Source organism: Thermobia domestica, chromosome 10, assembly GCF_964235325.1.
Source record: "Thermobia domestica chromosome 10, izTheDome1.hap1.1, whole genome shotgun sequence".
Lineage (NCBI taxonomy): Eukaryota > Metazoa > Arthropoda > Insecta > Zygentoma > Lepismatidae > Thermobia > Thermobia domestica.
In genome coordinates this window covers 104,912,609-104,931,292 of record NC_137463.1, presented here as the reverse complement: position 1 = coordinate 104,931,292, position 18,684 = coordinate 104,912,609, and the positions used below count along the sequence as shown (strand labels likewise).

The 18,684-nt window shown below is 36.8% G+C and overlaps 1 protein-coding gene across 1 annotated transcript; it reads right to left on the bottom strand.

The window, feature by feature from the left end:
• Positions 1-16,722: 16,722 nt before the first annotated feature.
• LOC145662619 (sepiapterin reductase-like) lies at positions 16,723-18,683 on the bottom strand. Its single transcript, XM_081728355.1, has one exon. The coding sequence runs from the start codon at positions 18,681-18,683 to the stop codon at positions 17,847-17,849; it is 837 nt and encodes a 278-aa protein (XP_081584481.1). The 3' UTR covers positions 16,723-17,846.
• Between the last annotated feature and the right edge of the window lies 1 nt (position 18,684).

Here is an 18,684-nt window from a genome sequence, read left to right as displayed (position 1 = left end):
ATTCGTCTTAGGATTTTGTTTTCAAATACTTTCAGTCTATGTTCTTTCCTCGGAGTAAGCGACCATATTTCGCAACCATACAGATCAACAGGAATAATTATCATTTTATATATTTTAAGCTTCAAATTTCTCGACAGAATTCGCGATGACAAGAGATTTTGAACTGAATAATAACACGAATTCCCTGCTTTTAGTCATCATTTAATTTCTTCGTGAATATCGTTTTCGTCTGTTAATATTGATCCTAAATATTTTAAAGTATCTACTTTATCAAAAGTATTTTTCGATATTTTAACTCATCCAAAATTTGCCAAAGAATTTTAGTCTTAAATGTCCATGTTGATTTCCCCAATGGAATAGTTAACGATTTAAAAACCCTATGTTACGAAGAGAAGAAAACAGGATTTACCCATTACCCGTTCAAAATGGGATTTTCCCTAATCATCCTCTGCATGATGCTCGTTTTCTTACTGTGCTTACATACCTTTGTCTCCCGTTGTATTATGATTATTATTTTCCATAATCGAAACAACATAACAGAAACGAGATTTTTCTTATTTTCACCTTAAATTATTTCGGAATTTAATTTAAACCAATCCACCCTGGCTCTACATACTTTAAAACAGTACATTTGTGTGACATAAATAACAACTTTCAGTACAATAGTAAATTTAAATAGACAGTTGTTTTCTTGGTAGTAGTGGTTGTGAAATGGTGGAATTGCAAGCAATGACTGTGGAACTGAATGGGTATTTACTGTATTCGCAACTTCCTATTAATATGCAATCTAATAGCAAATGCAATCTGTATGGGGAAAAGTATCAAAGCGCTATCATGATAACGGTGGAACTTGAAATAAGAAAAATAACACGTCCAGCGCCCTCTTATAAACAAACAGATGTTCTTACGTTAAAAAGAAAAAATAAAAGTAGAATTTCAAAGGATTGGTTTGATTCACCATCTTTTCCAAATCTTAAATAAAAGAATCATGGAAATTAACATTATTCTCATTTCTAAAATTTAAATTTTAAAAATAAGACAAACCTTTAGCACATAAATAATAATCAATACTTTTTGTAATGACAAAAATTAAAAATGGTATTTTTGAGTAGCGGAGGAGTTGGACAGTGGCTAAGAGGAGCAACAATGTCTTCGCAACATAAGTGGATGCAAATTGGAGTAAAAATTTAATTTTATATGGTACTGGTAATATATATATATATATATATATATATATATATATATATATATATACAGATGGTGATCAGAAAAATGGAAACACCTGTAGTTGGCAACACGTCAGATGTATGGATTGGCAGTGGTGTCGTGGCGCCCGCAGCGCCGGACCGCTGGTGGTGGTGTGTTAGGTCGGTCTCCATACTACGTTAGGCGCAGTGGAACAGCAGTGTCCAATGGCTGCAGCAGACGGAGGTAGTGTAAAATGGGAGACCTCTCAGATTTTCAAACAGGGCAAATTGTTGGTGCGCGGTTATGTGGAGTGAGTGTGACGGCACTGGCTATTGTGTTAGGTGTGTCGCATGGGACAGTGTCGAAGGTGATGACGGCCTACACAACACACGGGAAAACCACATCGGGGAAGCGGAACAGTGGGCGGAAGAAAATCATGAGTGACAGGTCAAGCCGGGTATTAAAGCGCATTGTCACGAAGAACCGTCGTGCCACTGCGGAACAAGTGCCGGAGGAACTCAATCAGCACCTCCCCCACCCTGTTTCGACAATCACAGTCCGCCGCGAACTGCATGACATGAACTTACGGGGTCGTGTTGCACGGGCCAAACCGCTCATCAGGGACCATAACGCTTTCGCACACCGCAAATGGTGCCGCGACCATGCAACTTGGACCATTGAGGACTAGAAACGTGTGATATGGTCGGATGAGTCATCCTTCACCCTATTCCCAACCACGGGCCGTGTTTATGTGTGGAGAACGCCCAAAGAAGCTTATGATCTGCAGTGTCTCCGCCCAACTGTGAAACATGGCGGCGGTTCGGTGATGCCGTGGGCCGCCATATCATGGTTTTCATTGGGTCCTGTGGTCACACTTAGCGGACGAATCACTGCCAACGATTATGTCGCAATTTTAGGAGACCACTTGCATCCTATGATCCGGATGTTGTTCCCGGACAATGACGCCATCTTCCAGGATGATAATGCACCCATTCACACAGCTGGCGTTGTTGCAGCGTGGTTTGAGGAACATCGGGATGAAGTTCAACACCTCTCCTGGCCCGTCTAATCCCCAAATCTCAACATGATTGAACATGTGTGGTCCGTTTTGGAAACACGACTCCGGCGACGATTTCCACCTCCATCCTCTCTCACAGAACTGGCCGATGCCCTGCACAAGGAATGGTATAAAATTCCACTTGCTACCATTCACGACCTCTATGCCTCCATCCCACGTCGCATAAGGCTGTTCTGAAGGCGACAGGTGGCCCGACACCATATTAATCTGGTAAGTTGCAATTTCGTTCAGGTGTTATTTTTCTGATCACCATCTGTATTATTATTATTATTATATATATATATATATATATATATATATATATATATATATATATATATATATATATATATATATATATATAATTTTACAAAAAAAGCTTCCCCTCTGTCAAAATTAATAACTTAATTTCCTCTTTTCCACTGGCATTGAGGTGGGGAGAAAGGGAATTTGCTTTCATTGCCTATTAGCTTATCTTAAATACATTAGTGTACAAAACTTGAGGAGGAAAGTTAGTTTCGCATTCTCAGTTACTCCCAAGTGACAAATTGGTGAAACTTGAACCATACATAGAACGTAGTGCTACAGTATGATACGGAAATAGTAGGAAGAAACGTGATTAAAACGAAAACTGGCACTTATATACTTACACTGAAAGCTCTGCGATTCATAATGTTCCTTGACATCACAGAAGGAATAAAACTATCCTTAAAAGGGTGTGTGATCACCAGGACAGCGATGCATGCTTTGCAACGTGCTCTCATGCTGCTCACGAAGTTGGTAATGAATTGTTGTATAAAGTTCGATTACTCTACCAGCGCTGTTGACAGCACTAATGTTTTCCGCAGAATATTTTTCATACTAATATTTTTATTCTTTGATCCAGGGTGGAAATGGAATTCCAGAACTAAGGGGACAGTCATTAATAGATATAGTCTGATCGGATTATGTCACGAGAATACAAGACCAGGGAGACGGGGGCGAAAACAAATTTCCATCTCAGAGAAACACTATTACAGTCTGCATAAGAAGAGTTCCATTTCGAAGTTTGCCAGTGAAACAGTTCCAGTGGCAATATGTTGCATATTTCTAAGTAGCATGAAAGGTGAAAGTTTATTCAAATTACCAGCACTTTCTTCCTTTGTAACTTTACCAACCAAACATCATGGGGCACGTTCCACGATCTTTTCCTCGTTCGCTTTCTCTGATTTAATATTTTCATCTCTGTCGTAAGAGAGTTCGACGCTTGCCAGGTTCTGAAAATAACCATAGTCTCCACTTTCCTGCCATTAGACGACCAACGAGGCGGGCAGGTACTACCTATCACAACCATTATCAGGAAACAGTGTAACTCTTAAGTCCAATCTATGAAGAACCAGCGCCATTCCTATCCTCGATTGATGGGTACTTGTAAGGAGAGCACCATCCCACCGGATTACAGTGGAACCCAACCTTTTTTTTAGAAGTCCAACATGCCGCATTCCTAGCTATCTATTTCTGGACGTCATACAATCTTGTCCGGTTAGGCAGCAACAAGCTTCACTGCGTCCACACAATATCCCCAGAACTACCAAAAACATATCTACGAATAATTTCCACGTCAAAGTACGTAAAAAATGGAAATTGGCCCATAATCTAAATCGAAGTACATAAATCTTTGCCATCAGGCCGGCATTATCCGCAGCACCACACTATACAGTATCATTAATTATCTGCAGCAGGGATTTTACGGGAAGGGTGATGAACCAGCCAACCTGGGCCACCAGCGGCTATTGCAATTTGAAACAGGGCAATGGGATCGCCGCATTCCCGACCCCACGACCGGAAAAAATACAATATCACAATAACATTGACCGGTGAGTGTGCATAGTTCAAAAATTGGAACGTCGGTATGATCACGCAAATTACACCTCCCCATACACGACTACCGGACCACCAAAATAATCATGCTCCTTATTGTTCCTGGGTTCAATGCGTGTTCCCATCTCTAGCCAGATGAGTACGTTCAGAATCACTATTCAGACTGAACCTACTCTCATTGAAGATAACGCAACCTCACTCCTCAGTCCAGTCCTAACGTACACAATATTTAATCGGTGCTGCCGATGTACGAGTATCAACAGAATACAACGTAATGACCGTCAGCCAAAGACTACCCCCATCCAGTTGATGTGCCACTGTGAAGTGTGAGATTGGGCGACTTGTAGTCCTCTTACATATGTTTACAATTGCACCCGCTGTTTGGCGTCGGACCAGTTTTGCTTGTTTCACAATGTAACATTAGCAGTCATCAGTTGCTGTAGTTGAACATGATACCAAAGGTACGCGCTCTATCACTAAGCCACCGTGCCTCCCACTAAGGCTTGTCCTCTTATTATTCTCTGTCAATGTTGTTTTAGTTATACATCATAACTTTGAGCACAGTTCTTCGCGACATACCTAACAGTAGCTATCTTGAATGAACCTGCACCAACTAATCACGTACACGCAAGTTGCTTCTTTAAAAGTCAGAGGTCTTCCGTTTTGCATCACCATCATTTATCCACTTCAAAATACGCTTCCATTCGCTCCAAACGATGTATTGCACATGATCACATAACACCACAAAGAATGGACAGCGATGCATCCTCAGGGGTGCATTCACACATTTTATGTTTCACCAACTACACGTGTTTTCATTATTTTCAGAACCATTTGCAATGTCATGGGACTTATTTACGACTCGTACCATTGCCAATGTCAGAAAAGTTGCGAGCACACGAAGTTATAGAAAACATCGTGAACACAGACTAACGGTAATATTTATACACAACAATGTATGTACACCTTGTCTCAAAAAGGTTGAGCGCATTCTTTATTGGTGTTTTGAGGCAAAAATTTTCAGAGTCCAACTTCGGGTATCTTCGGGAAATAGTAAACCAGGTTCGAACCTCCAAGCCAGCCTTTGTAATCGGGAAAAAGTTTGCAGATGTGTTTTTCTTCTTTTAAATATAATACGACTTGTTATCAAGTGTTGAAAAAAAGCAACATTGATTGAAATACTTAATGATACAATATTTCGAAACTTTGTATTAATGTCACCACATGCTTGTTTGTCATTTAGCTCTCCATACGTAATGGAACATTTAGATATGTAAACGAATCTTTCCATATGTAAAAGAATGCTCAAAGTTAAGACATAGAACATAATTATCGCCTAAGTACTAAAATAATAGTCAAAGTAGAACAAAAACAGCGTTTCTAGTGGGTATGAATGTCATAGTTTTCTTGAGAACCGTTATACATCGCTAAAAGTACCTTAGCAGAAGTCTTTGTGTTAGCTCACTGGTAAGCTGTTGGATTTCAAATCACAAGGTTGTGAGTTCGAATCTCTTCTGGGGCAATGCCTTTTTAAAAAATTATATTTTCCGCAATGCATGAAAAATTATATAAAATAATGACATTAAATACATCAGTTGTATATATATAACATAATCATTGCAGAATGTAGTAATTATTATGTTTAAAATATAACATCTGAAATAGGTAGGTGTCCACAGTAGGTCTGTATTATATATATGAGAATGTTAAATACAAGTTAAGAAACTCGTTCGCTAGCAATAAATAAATCATGTAGTGTATTTATTTGCAGCTGTTTGTCATATAGAGGGTAATTCTCAACATTCATAATACAGCATGTCATTTATGTTCTTGAAAACTTATTCGATGCATAAACCGAAGGTTTAAACAGAGAATCCAAAGTCGCAACGCTCGCAAGAAATTCATGAACCCCAAAGGTCACGTGAGCAGACTGGAATTGTCCTTATGAAGCACGCAACAGCAGAAAGTCTTTACATAGATTTTCAATTCTATTCCTGATATATGCTTTTGCAATGGGGAAGTCGGGATATATGCTTTAGTCGCTCTCTCTCGCTCGCTCGCTCACTCTCTATTTATACAGAATATAAAAGTGGATGGATGTGTGTGTTTCAACATAATTCTGATATATCTAGCGCAATTATAACTATATTTCTTACAGTCTGGAAAAGAGTACTGTCGGGATACATATCAAAAATGCTAGAAACTGGTCGATATTAGTATCGAATCCATAGCTTCGTGGTCGCTTAGCTGAATAGTTCTACTTTCAATTCAAGTCCAATTAAGTTCCCATTAGCGCCCAGGGTGGTTACGTAGCGACATAAAAATAACGAAATCAACCGATATTAGAATCGAATCGTAAATTTTCAGCGCCGCTAACTGCCGCATTTCCCATTAGTCCACATTAGTCCACATTTCACATTACTCCCATTGCCTAGAGGGCAATATATTTGCAGAGTGCAAAGTTTAAAACTTGAATAATATTTTAATTTTTTCCGTATGAAAAAGTTAAAAATCAAGAGCAAATATACTATTTCATGAACAATCCTCTTTTACTGTTCTAATTAGAGATGCCAAAAAGCCGGCTTTTTTGAATCGATGGTTTTTTTCACATAAAAAGCCGGCTTTTTTGGGAAAAAAACGAGAATTTTGGAAATTTTGGCTTTTTTCAACTTCATGATTTTTCTATCTAAATAACTTTCTTATAGTATATTCTATAGTTAGATAAGAATTTTATGACCTGAATGTCATATTTCGCTCTGAAATTCACCATCAAGATGGATGGAGACATGTTTTACGAATTAAAGCTAACATGAAGAATGTAGTATTAGAGGGTAATTTTAGAGGCTATTTAACTTTATATTAACTTTTGAGTTATCGACATCTTTTTTCTTCTCTAGTTTGTCATCCGTGTTTCATTTCTAAGAGCTTTTAGTACTCTAGCTTCTAGCGCAAAAGTTAAACTTGCCCGTTTTTCTATTTATCCGTCAAAGCGTACGTTTTTCAATATATCCGTCAAACCGTACTTCCACATTTCTGTTATACTGTAGCTGTGAAGTGATTTAGCATTAATTTTCCGGACACAACCTTGAATACCAATTTATACAAATAATCAGTAGCGGATTTAGAAAAGTACTTTAGGAGGGGTTTTTCTGATTGTTTCGTTTCCTAAAAAGTCCTAATTTTATTTGGGAAGTGCTTGAAGTTTATGAGTACAGGCATAACTAATATTTCGCTTCGTTTATATGTTTAGCAATAATCTTCCGGATACAACTTTAAAAATCATTTTATACTGAGAATCAGCGGCGGATTTAGAAAAGTATTTTGGGAAGGGTTTCTTACTAATGTTTAGTTTTTTTTAAACATTCGTAATTTTTATTTGACGGGAGCTTAAAGTTTATGAGTAAAGGCATAAATAATAGATATTTCGTTTGTTGCAGACATTCCGTAACTTTGGGGAACGGGCTTCAGTCCGAAAGACCGCCCCCCTAACCTTCGCAAAACCGTCACTGCTGGTAATTAGTAATAATAACGATTTAAAAACAATAAAAAAGGAAGTCTCCCAACTCACAGTACACGCACTATTTCTACATTCACAGATGGAATGAAGAAAAGCTTTGTCAGAATGGTCGAATGCTGGTTGAATCCCGGACTTCCCGATAGAAGCTCAAAAGCTAATCACTCAGTCATGTTTGTTGTGCAGTTGTATTTAGCTTAACTTAAATATATTCCGTAGTCTTTTTTTTTGGGGGGGGGGGGGAGTTCCGTAATGATATGTTGAATCCCTCTTGTTAAAAATTCAGAAAACTTGAGGATTGGGTAAACTGTGATGGTGGTTCTATAAAACTTAACTGTAGAATTTCAAGAATATACAGAACCAAAAGCTCTAGATGTTCAGCCTTTAAGTGTATCATATAAATCTAAGTATTTCTCTTATGTTTTATTTTAATTTTATTTTGTTTCAAAAATAGGGTATGGAATATTTTGAAGTAAAAATACTACATGCTATTTTGCTAGTTATTTGTGTATTCTTTAAAAAGAAGTGTTTACTTTTAGGGTTGGCTGGTTTACACCAACTTTTTTTTTTAATAACTGGTTTAAACCACAAAAATAAAAAGAATGAAAAATGCGAATCGTGTGAACTTCATGGTGACGTTTCCAGATATCAAACCACCTGCAATAGTTTTATTTCCCTTTGACCTTTTAATCAAGGTGTCCCATGTTCAATTCTCGGTCGAACCACAACCCTTCTTTCATGCATAACCCAAGTAACGGTTCGGATGTCAGTTTAAGCGAAAGTCTTCTCCTTGATAACCTCGGTATTTCGTAAGGATGTTAAGCCTAAATATACGAAACAAACCAAATTGTATATTTCTGCATGCCTAAATGTGTGTTGTTTTATAAAGAAGCCAATATTGCTTAAATATATTGATAGAAATTGGCAAAATTTATCGATTGCCTACGTAGCTTCCAACATTAGCTTGGATTGGACTTTCAATGATATCTACGTACCGGTAATAAATTTGTAATTTAATACCTCAGTTTTAGCGTACTGATTATGGTACGTTGACCTTTAAATTTTACATGCAAAGCAATAACAGGATTTTCCCGTTATTGTCTTACATTTCAAGTAATGACGGGATTTTCCCAATGGCTAGGGCGGGAAATTCTCAACTTAAGAAATTTACTGACCGCACTTCTTTAAGCTTATCGGAGTTCTTCCGGCATAACCCCGCTGTTGCATAACAACATCAAGGCGAAACAAACTTATTTCTGTGAATATGTAATATAAATACATAAAGCAAAAAATCTAAGTCAAAAAAGCCTGGTTTAAACCAAAAAAGCCTGGTTTAAAACATCCCCCAAAAAACGGGTTTTCGGCATTTTCAAAAACAACCACGGTTCTTGCCAACTCTGCTTACTTTTGTATATAGGAGGTTAAAAAATTCTTATTATATACATTGGTTAATCCTGTGGAATTCATAATGTAAATATGTTGAAGAAAAATTGTTTGAAATATTTTTTCGAAATTCATAGTTTATTTTTGATGTTTTATATTATTATCAGCATCAACCACTAATTAAATGATTTTTTGTGTTATAAGGAAGCGATACAAAGTCTGTTTTATCAATTTAAAGCAGTATTTTGAAAAAAGCCCAAAATTTCCCAAGCAAAAAAGCAAAGCAGAAAAACCGAGTTTTTTTCCAAAAAAGCCGGTTTTTTTCCGAGCCCTTGCATCTCTAGTTCTAATATGTATAATAATAGCGTAAGAAATCTAAAAATAATTCAGAACACGTTTCACATTTGTTATTTTTTGTTACGTAGTTCTAGCTGTAGCATGTAGTGAGTGGTATTTAAATGTAATAAATTCACTAATTAAGCATATTCGAGCGTAGAGGCGCCGAGCTTTTAAATGCAACACTGGTCGCTAAATTAATTGGTAGAAATTAGAAATTTTAATGTCATTTAAGACCAAATTTAGTCCTAACGGTGGCAGTATCCGTTTGTTCTCCTAGGAGAAATGAAAGGGGCTGACATCAAAATTATATATATATATATATATATATATATATATATATATATATATATATATATATATATATATATATATATAAAAAGACCGACATTAGTGTCGAATCCATAATTTTCGAGGTGGATTAGATAAAGAGTGGCACTCCAGTTGCTTAATGATATAGAAAATTAGTTTTTCTTTCTTTTTTTTACGTTGGTCTACTTTTCCTTGATTTGAGACTTTCAAATTTCATCCTATTTTCTACTGAAATGTATCTGTAAGGCAACAAAGAAATAATTATATATGATAAATTTAAATTCATTTTAATTCGGAAGTTGAGAAACACTTTGCCATTATATATCGTAAAGGTCAGATCCACCAGCATAGTAACAGAGAGGTGCTTGAGAAATTGACGGTAGAAATTCAAACTCTGGTAAGTGATAACTTCACAGTCTTGTTTTATTACAAGTGTAGCCTCTTTAGTCAACGGAGATGAGGACGTGGATCATGGGTCAGAGTTGATGTCGATGGATCGGAGTTGGTCGCAATGGTTCAGAGTGGTTCATAGTTGATGGTGGGTCAGAGTAGATCACGATGGATGATGGGTCAGAGTGGGCCAATGGGTCATTTGGGTGGTGGGTGATACTGGATCATGGTGGGTCGTGAATCAAATTTTCATTGACCCACACCATCTCTGGTTAAAATTGTACTAAAGATAAGAGGCACCGAAGATGCATGTCGGCTATTATGCTCAAATTTTGCACATAGATAGTACCCCACCAGAAAGCAATAAATCTGAAACGGTTCACGGTATCACCTCCTAGAACTCGAGATGTAGGGGTTTGTCTGATTGGCTAAATTAAGACGTCAATGATTTATCCATCAACAAGCAAGCTTTTTATGATCGTTTCCGTAGGGAAATCAGAAGAACACGTGCTTAGTAATCGTAATATTGATAGTTCGCGTCCTCCCCGGGGTATTTGTTTTGTGTTTTTTTGACTCACCTAAATATAAACAAATCACACATATAGGCATTTTAACATATTTTGGGAAAGTAATTTTGTGGTTCGTTGTCGTTTCATCGCGTCTCTGCCGCTGGTAGTAAAGTTTTCAAAATGAAACTGGGGCCACAGCGGATTGTCGCTGCGGGGCCACCAATTTTTGGCGAGAGGTCAATAGTTGACCATCTGTAGTCCACCGACGCTTACAGCTTAGGGTAATGAACGATGTCTTTGCCTTGTAGACGTCATGACTACCGACGTCGGCAGTCAACTAGCTTTTAGTATTCCTTTACTAACCATCTATCGTTCATGTTTATACACGGTGTTGTAATAATAATAATAATAATAATAATAATTATTATTATTATTATTATTATTATTATTATTATTATTATTATTTGTAGTAATAGTAGTATAATTGATAATAGAATAATTATATTGTCTATGTATTGTCTAGGTTTGGCTCGTTTTAGTTTGACTCGACTCTAATCCGAGTCGAGTTGGAGGATATTTTTCGCGCCGAGTCCTAGAGTAGACCTCAAAGATGTCTGTTTCGAGTCGAGTCGAGTTTCAAAGAAAAGTCGCTCGTGCCCATCCCTACTAATGAGAGCTTAATCGGAGTTAAGGGAAATCGAAAGTCACACTATTTATCTAAGCGACCCCGAAAACTATGAATTCGACACTAATACCGATCATTTTCTAGCAATCTTTTATATGTATCCCCCTCCCATTCACCATAGGTAACCCGACAGCACTCTTTTTCAGACTATAAGAAATTTGGTTAAAATTACTCTAGGCCAGTGGTTCTCAATCTAATTCCTATCACGATCTCCTTTTATCACATCCTCTTGCCAGCGACCCTTTTATAATTTGTGTTTTATAATAAGCTTGTGTGAGATTTTTAACATACCTATTTCTATAATAGTAGAATCCATTTCTTGTTTATAGTGAACAGTGCCGTGGCATGGAAAATCAGCGCTCGGGGCGAGAGTATACGACGATGTCTCCGTACATATGAGTGAGGTCGACAGACTAGCTGCGAAGCACCACCATGGTTGGCACGAAGCTCAATAAAATTTTCAAAAGTAAACTCTGCCTTTTCTTGATTTTGAGCACATTTTATTACGTTTTTCCTTCTATTTTATACATGTGCACATGCACTTTCCTATAGGGATGCACGCGAGACGCGAGTAGTCTCGTCTCGTCTCGCATTTGCGATACGAGACACGAGACGAGAGTGAAAATTTTATGCGAGACGCGAGACGAGACTAAACCATGCGAGACGAGACGCTAGACGAGACTCGGTTAAGTCTCGCACGAGAAGTCTCGCGAGAATTCTCGCAGTCTCGCAACATTTATGAATTACATTTAATTGTATATTTAGTAATTTTACATTTATTGAGTTTTCTAAGTTGAGCGTTAATGCCTCCAGGAACAAAAAAGTGATTGGGGCAATAGACATTTTATGAGATTTATTATTAATCAAGGTTAATTTTCAGAATTAAAGCCTTCTTTAGTTTCTAAAAAAGAAAAGCTTTGTAAATTGGAAATTTATTACAGCATCGATTTAGGACTTTATTTTGCGACACAAACATATACACGCGGGCGCGCATGAATACATGAACTTCTATTTTTGGTCTGAAAAGCGAATAAGACTCCCTATTGCTGCGAAATATGATATTTCTGTTGTTTCTGTCTTTTTCACATTACTTTAACTCTTTTTTTTTTTTACATTCACTAGCGATTAATGATGGGGAATGGCGGGGAAATCCCCTCTCGTCAAAGTTTATCCCTGGCCCGGCTCGCAGAAATAACATGATATTTTTTACATGGAATAAGTATTTTCTTTCTATATATTTATCAAAAACATCCCCCTCTAGTTCGGAAGTTTAATTCAAATACTGGTTTGGCAGGATGTCCCTATAGGTTTCGTGGGAGATGGTAGGAATGGCCCTATATCTGTCAGTAATTTTATTTCCTAGATCTGGAAGTATAAGTTGAAAGCGAAAGTTGATAAAATGCGATAATCCAACATTGCTACAAGCCCGAACGAACCAAAAGAATTGGGTCGTATTGTGTTGTGAGGAGTTCTTCTGTTGTGTACAAGCGCTTTTGGTGATATAAAAACATCTTTATACTGGAAAATCACCCTTCAAGGAAACGACCAAAACGTATAAATGTTGATAGTGGCGACGATATTTTAGAAGAGCCAAATATTGCTGGACACCTCTAAGCTGGAAAACAATGTTGGATCCAGCAACAATTTATGCTGGTTTTGCTGTAAATTATGCTATTAATTTGACGAAAATTAATGGTCCAGCGATCAAATTCCAGCACAACTTTTCTTTTAATTTGGAGCGGAGGGGACACAAGTTCGGATACCATATTGAACTCTAGGTTCCGTCTCCTTAGGATGTTATGAACATTCATCCCATGGAAAGCAATGCCAAACCACCATGGATTCACCTTGCCAAGGGACTTTTAGGTCAAATACCTGCCTTCGGACAGAATATCACATCATCATTCATTAACAGCCATAGAATAACACATTGCAAAATTTTGACCTAGAATATATGCGAGACCATGCAAGAAAGTCTCGCGCGAGACGCGAGATGATTCTCAAAATTTTATGCGAGACGCAAGACGAGACTTCACATTTGCGAGACGAGACCTTACGCGAGACGAGACCAACGCTTGAGGTTGCGAGACGAGACGAGACTTTTCCATGTCTCGTCTCGTCTTGTCTCGCGTGCATCCCTACTTTCCTAACATGAGTAACACACTTCCTACGAAATTTGTGCCCCCTTTTTTCGGCGCCCGGCATTGACAGTGGATACAGTAACTGTACTATCTATATTCCCAACGACGAAGGTGCTGGTTCAAGATGGATGTTAAACTCCTTCTTTGAAGAGGCCATTAACGTATCTGATCTAAGCCCACAACTTCTTAACCAAATAATAGAATGATCATGCTACAAGTCTTTGCAACTGGTTTTCTGTAACAAAGACTTGGACAAGTTCTGCCTGATGAGGAGAGAAGAATATCCTGGTCTGGTATCTGCTGCTTTAAAGTAATAATTCCATTTGCTACATCGTACTTGTGCGAAAGTTTTTTTTTCATGGTAAACATTAAAACAAAGACAAGAAATCGCTTATCAATTGAAAATGGCTCCATAATGTTCGTCACGAAGATTGAACCGGGCATTGCTGCACTAGTGAAATTACACCATGCTTAGGTATCTCATTAGGTTTCAATTTTAATTGTATTTCAATGTGCAGGTTTTGTTCCATGTGTATTTTTCTAGTATTTCTATATACAGTTCTCATTAGTATCATATCATACGTCTTTCATTTAAATTCATTTTTAAACAACTCTGCACCCTTTGACAATGTTCAGTAGACTTATTTTTTATTGTTCTGTACAGTATGTATAAAAAAATAACCAAGTATGCCTATCAGAACAAAATTCAAAATAATTTCCGGTATTAGATTCTAACTATATTTATCTCTTCCGCTTATCTTCGCGACCTCCTTAGGGGCCACGACTCCCAGGTTGAGAAACCCTGCTCTAGGCATGGCTGTGCAGCTCCCGTGAAGAAAAAACTCTCAGACGACCACAAAATTTACCGTCTCGCGTTTGCACAGGCGAATGTGGGTCGCAATTGGGAAAACGTGGTTTTCTCAGATGAATCCATATTCACAACGTTAAATGAGGAACGCCGTTTTGTGTATCACCAGAGAGGCACCCGATATGACCCTGGATGTGTTGCTGCTTGAAATCGCAGTGGCGATGTATCTATTTCATGTTGGGGTTGGATTTTCAGGCGCGGAGCAGAACAGCTTCACAGAATTGAAGGACACCTGGACAATGCTCAGTACTTAGATATTATGAGTAATATCATGGTGCCATCTGTACGAGTATTTCAGCCTGATGGTGTAATTCAGTTCCAGCAAGACCAGTCGCCAATACATACTTCCCGTGTGGTTTAGGAATGGTTCGCAGGGCAGCCTGAGATTGATTTAATTGACTGGCCGCCTCGTGGAGCAGACCTCAATCTCATGGAAAATATGTGGGCAGAAGTGAAGAGTACTCTAAGGGATAGTTGGCCTGAGGCAGATCCACCAGAACCCAAGATGACCTGTGGCATCTTGTTTCCGAAGCATAGCTGGAGGTAGGGGAAGGAGATAAATTTGTCACCCATTTAATAGATTCCATGTCCAGAAGAATAGGGCGTGTAATAAATTCAGAAGGGTGAATTTTTTTATTCTATTGTTTGTTTTAAATTGATAACATAGATGTAATATTTTATGTAAGACTCCTGTAATTGGGATTCTCTTGTTGGAGTCAGCGGATTTAAATAAATAAAATAAGTATTGGACACAATGTCCCCGCCTTAACTCCCGAAAACAGTCCTTTTCAGGGCTACCTAAACGCTTCTGAAAATATTTCTAGAAGTAAACCACTCCTTGAATCCGATTTCTGTGCAATTCTACTAACAAAAAAAAAAAAAAATTCTCTGCAGGCTTTGAACTCAAGACGACCTCATTAACAAGCCCGTACTCTACCAGTGAGCTAACATGAACACGCAAATCCAACCTGAAGAAACACGACTTTCAATTTCCGGTATTCCATTACACTGATGGTCATATACTTTGCAAATGTTGTATTCAACTTGGGATATTCCGCAACACATAAACAAAGCGAAAGAGAGAGAGAGAGAGAGAGAAATGAATATACAAAAGCATATTCAACGTATTCGAATGAGACTAAGTAACGATATTCCGTTCTAAAGAGAATTTGTGTTTCTTCCCGTGACGTTAAGGGGATCGGGAAAAGTTATGTGTCTTGAGGCAGGATCCGACTTTGGATACTCTGTTTACACACTTTCTATATTCGTAGGAATATACTGTATTTCACGAATGTAAATGACATGCTGTATTGAGAATATTGAGAAGTTACATCTGTATGACAAATAGCTGCAAATAAATACACTACATAATTTATTTATTGCTATTAAACGATTTTCCTAACTTGCATTTAATATTCTCATATATAATACCGACCTACTGTGAAAATTATCTCAGATTTTATATTTTAAACATAATAATTACTACATTCTGCAATGATTATGTTATATATATACAACTGATATATTTTAATGTAATTATTTTATGTAATTTTTCATGCATTGCGGAAAATATAATTTTTAAAAAAGGCATTGACCCAGAAAAGATTCGAACTCATAACCTTATGATTTAAGGTCCGACAACTTACCAGTGAGCTAACACAAGGACTTCTGCTAAGGTACTTTTAGCGACGTATAAATATTCTCAAGACAATTATGACATTCATATCCACTACAAACGCTGTTTCTGTTCTACTTTGACTTTTATTTTAGTACTCAGGTGATAATTATATTCTATGTATTAACTTTGAGCATTCTTTTACATATGGAAAGATTCGTTTACGTATCTAAATGTTCCATCACGTATGGAGAGCTAAATGACAAACAAGCATGTGGTGACATTAATACAAAGTTTCGAAATATTGTATCATTAAATATTTCAATCAATGTTGCTTTTTTTCTACACTTGGTAACAAGTCTTATTATATTTAAAAGAAGAAAAACACATCTGCAAACTTTTTCCCGATTGCAAAGGCTGGCTTGGAGGTTCGAACCTGGTTTACTATTTCCCGAAGATACCCGAAGTTGGACTTTGAAAATTTTTGCCTCAAAACACCAATAAAGAATGCGCTCAACCTTTTTGAGACAAGGTGTACATAGTAACAATATTGTAAATACTTTGTAATTTTAAAAAACGATTATCCATTGAACTGCAGTTTCATCGCTTTAGAAATTAGCTTCTGAATACAATCAGATTTTAAAAAGAAACAGTAGGGTTAACGCATTGGCACAGCATGCCGAAGATCGCGGTCCAGTCACTCACTTTTTCACTCTGTGTGTTAAAAACAACTTCTTTAAGATTCGATTAATACATTTTAAAAAGATTATGCATCAAATATTTCTTTTAAAAATTTATTTTTTTTTTTAAAAAAAAAAAGCTTTTTTAAAAAAAGCTTTATTTTAAATAATTGAAATACATATATTATATATAAAACTCTTACATCCCAACTTAATTAAACTTTTAAAAATAATTGCTATAAAACAGCTATTGTACAGTATTAAAGAGATAGGCAATGCATGACAACTTTATTTCTAGTCGCGTATCTTCGTTTATGGACTGCACTTAATTCCACCCAGTAAATAAAATTAGGTGAAGACAATTTGAAGTACATCAACATATAGGAATCACCACGAAATACGCTCATTTCTCAAAAAAAATTTTTACCTATGGAAAGAACCATTAGTTTCTATAAAAACTGGAAATTACTACTTTACGTAATTTCCTATCAAGACTTCCCAACAAATTCATTGTAAAACAGAATATACACTTTTATAAGATTGAGTTAAATATCTGTTCACATTAAAGATCCATTCTATATATTTCTTGAACATTAATTTTAGTAGCTTTTCATCTGCACCCCATGATATAATCTCTCAACAAATTAAAATGAACCCTTGAATAATCTTACAAGTATATTGTAACAGCCATTATACTTTCTAAGAACAATAATTCAGACAGATCAACAAACACTTTTACTTTCTTCAGATCTCAAGACTACTATACAGTTGCTGTTGAATAAAAATACAAAAATAACCAACATAACATATCTATGACGGAATCCAAGATTTCTTTTTGAAGAGCCATACAGTAATCAATGTCTTCTTGACAGAAACTGAAGGGGACAAAGGCCATAAAGCCACAATTTAACGTTTCAAACAACAAATCAATAAATATACTACTGCTTTCAACAAATGAAAGAATTAGGAGACACGTCATAATCTACTATTAACGAAGGGAAAAGATGTAGATAATATACTTCAAACATCCAGCGCAAAACTGGAAATTTACTATTATTAACAAATTTTTAGTGACCTTATATTTTAATCATGAATATTCTTATGAAAGCGTAAACATTTTAAACACGCATTTATGCTCATTTCGAGTAGTTCCCCCGCTCCTAACTTCCTAAATAACAATAACGAAAAAAAAAGTCACATGTAATCAATGCCTTATAATTCCCTAAAGACCCGCTGTCTATGAGATATTTTAACCTAAAATGAAATAACATTTTATTTAGTTCAGGGATTCATGTTTTCGAATTTTCATTACTCTACATCCTCTACATCAAAGTAATCAATATGATCTCCTGATTTGAATTTCTCATCTGCCAGAATCTGTACCAATTTCTTCACAGTCTGTTCGGAAGTAAGCAGTGTTTTCTCCTTTCTCATTGCTATGTAAGACTCCTTTAATTCATCATCAATACTCTGTTCAATAAGTGTGTCGATCATGTCTGTCTCTACTGGTCCTGGAGAATAATTAAGAACTATCAGTGATGGGTCTTCCAAAGCAAGAACCTTCATATACATTTCACGACATGCCTTTCCTGCGCAATATTGACTGAATGATTTGAACGGCTTAATTGCGCACAATGATGTTATGTTGATTACAGTTCTACGCTGCACTTCTTCCTTAGTGAAAATGTTGAAAAATTTACATGTGAGGACTACCATGGAGAGAAAATTGAATCTTAAATATTCCTCCCAGCTTGATGGATCTTCTAGCGTAAGGGCCTTCTTCGATATGTCGCCTAATGATCCTGCATTATGAATTATGATGGCATGGTCAAAGTCAGATGGTTTCTCTTTCACGGACTTGAGAGCTGCTTGGATGAGCTCCACATATTGATCGCCATCAGGAACTGATAGATCTAATGGAAAGATTCTAACGTGTATTGGAATCTGGGAGAGAGAGTTCTTAGTTTCCTGCAGATCTTCCTGATTTCTAGATACCAAAACCATAGTCGAGCCGTGCTTCAAGAATCTTCCAATAGTATAGGCACAAGCTCTTCCAATGCCACGACTTGCCCCGGTGATGAGGCAAAAAGTTTTCAAAGTAGAGAGGCATTTACACTTACAGGTACAAGCAGCTGAATCAGCCATT

Excerpts from the sequence above, each read along its gene's own strand:
- LOC145662619 (XM_081728355.1), bottom strand. The coding sequence starts at position 18,683 with ATGGCTGATTCAGCTGCTTGTACCTGTAAGTGTAAATGCCTCTCTACT.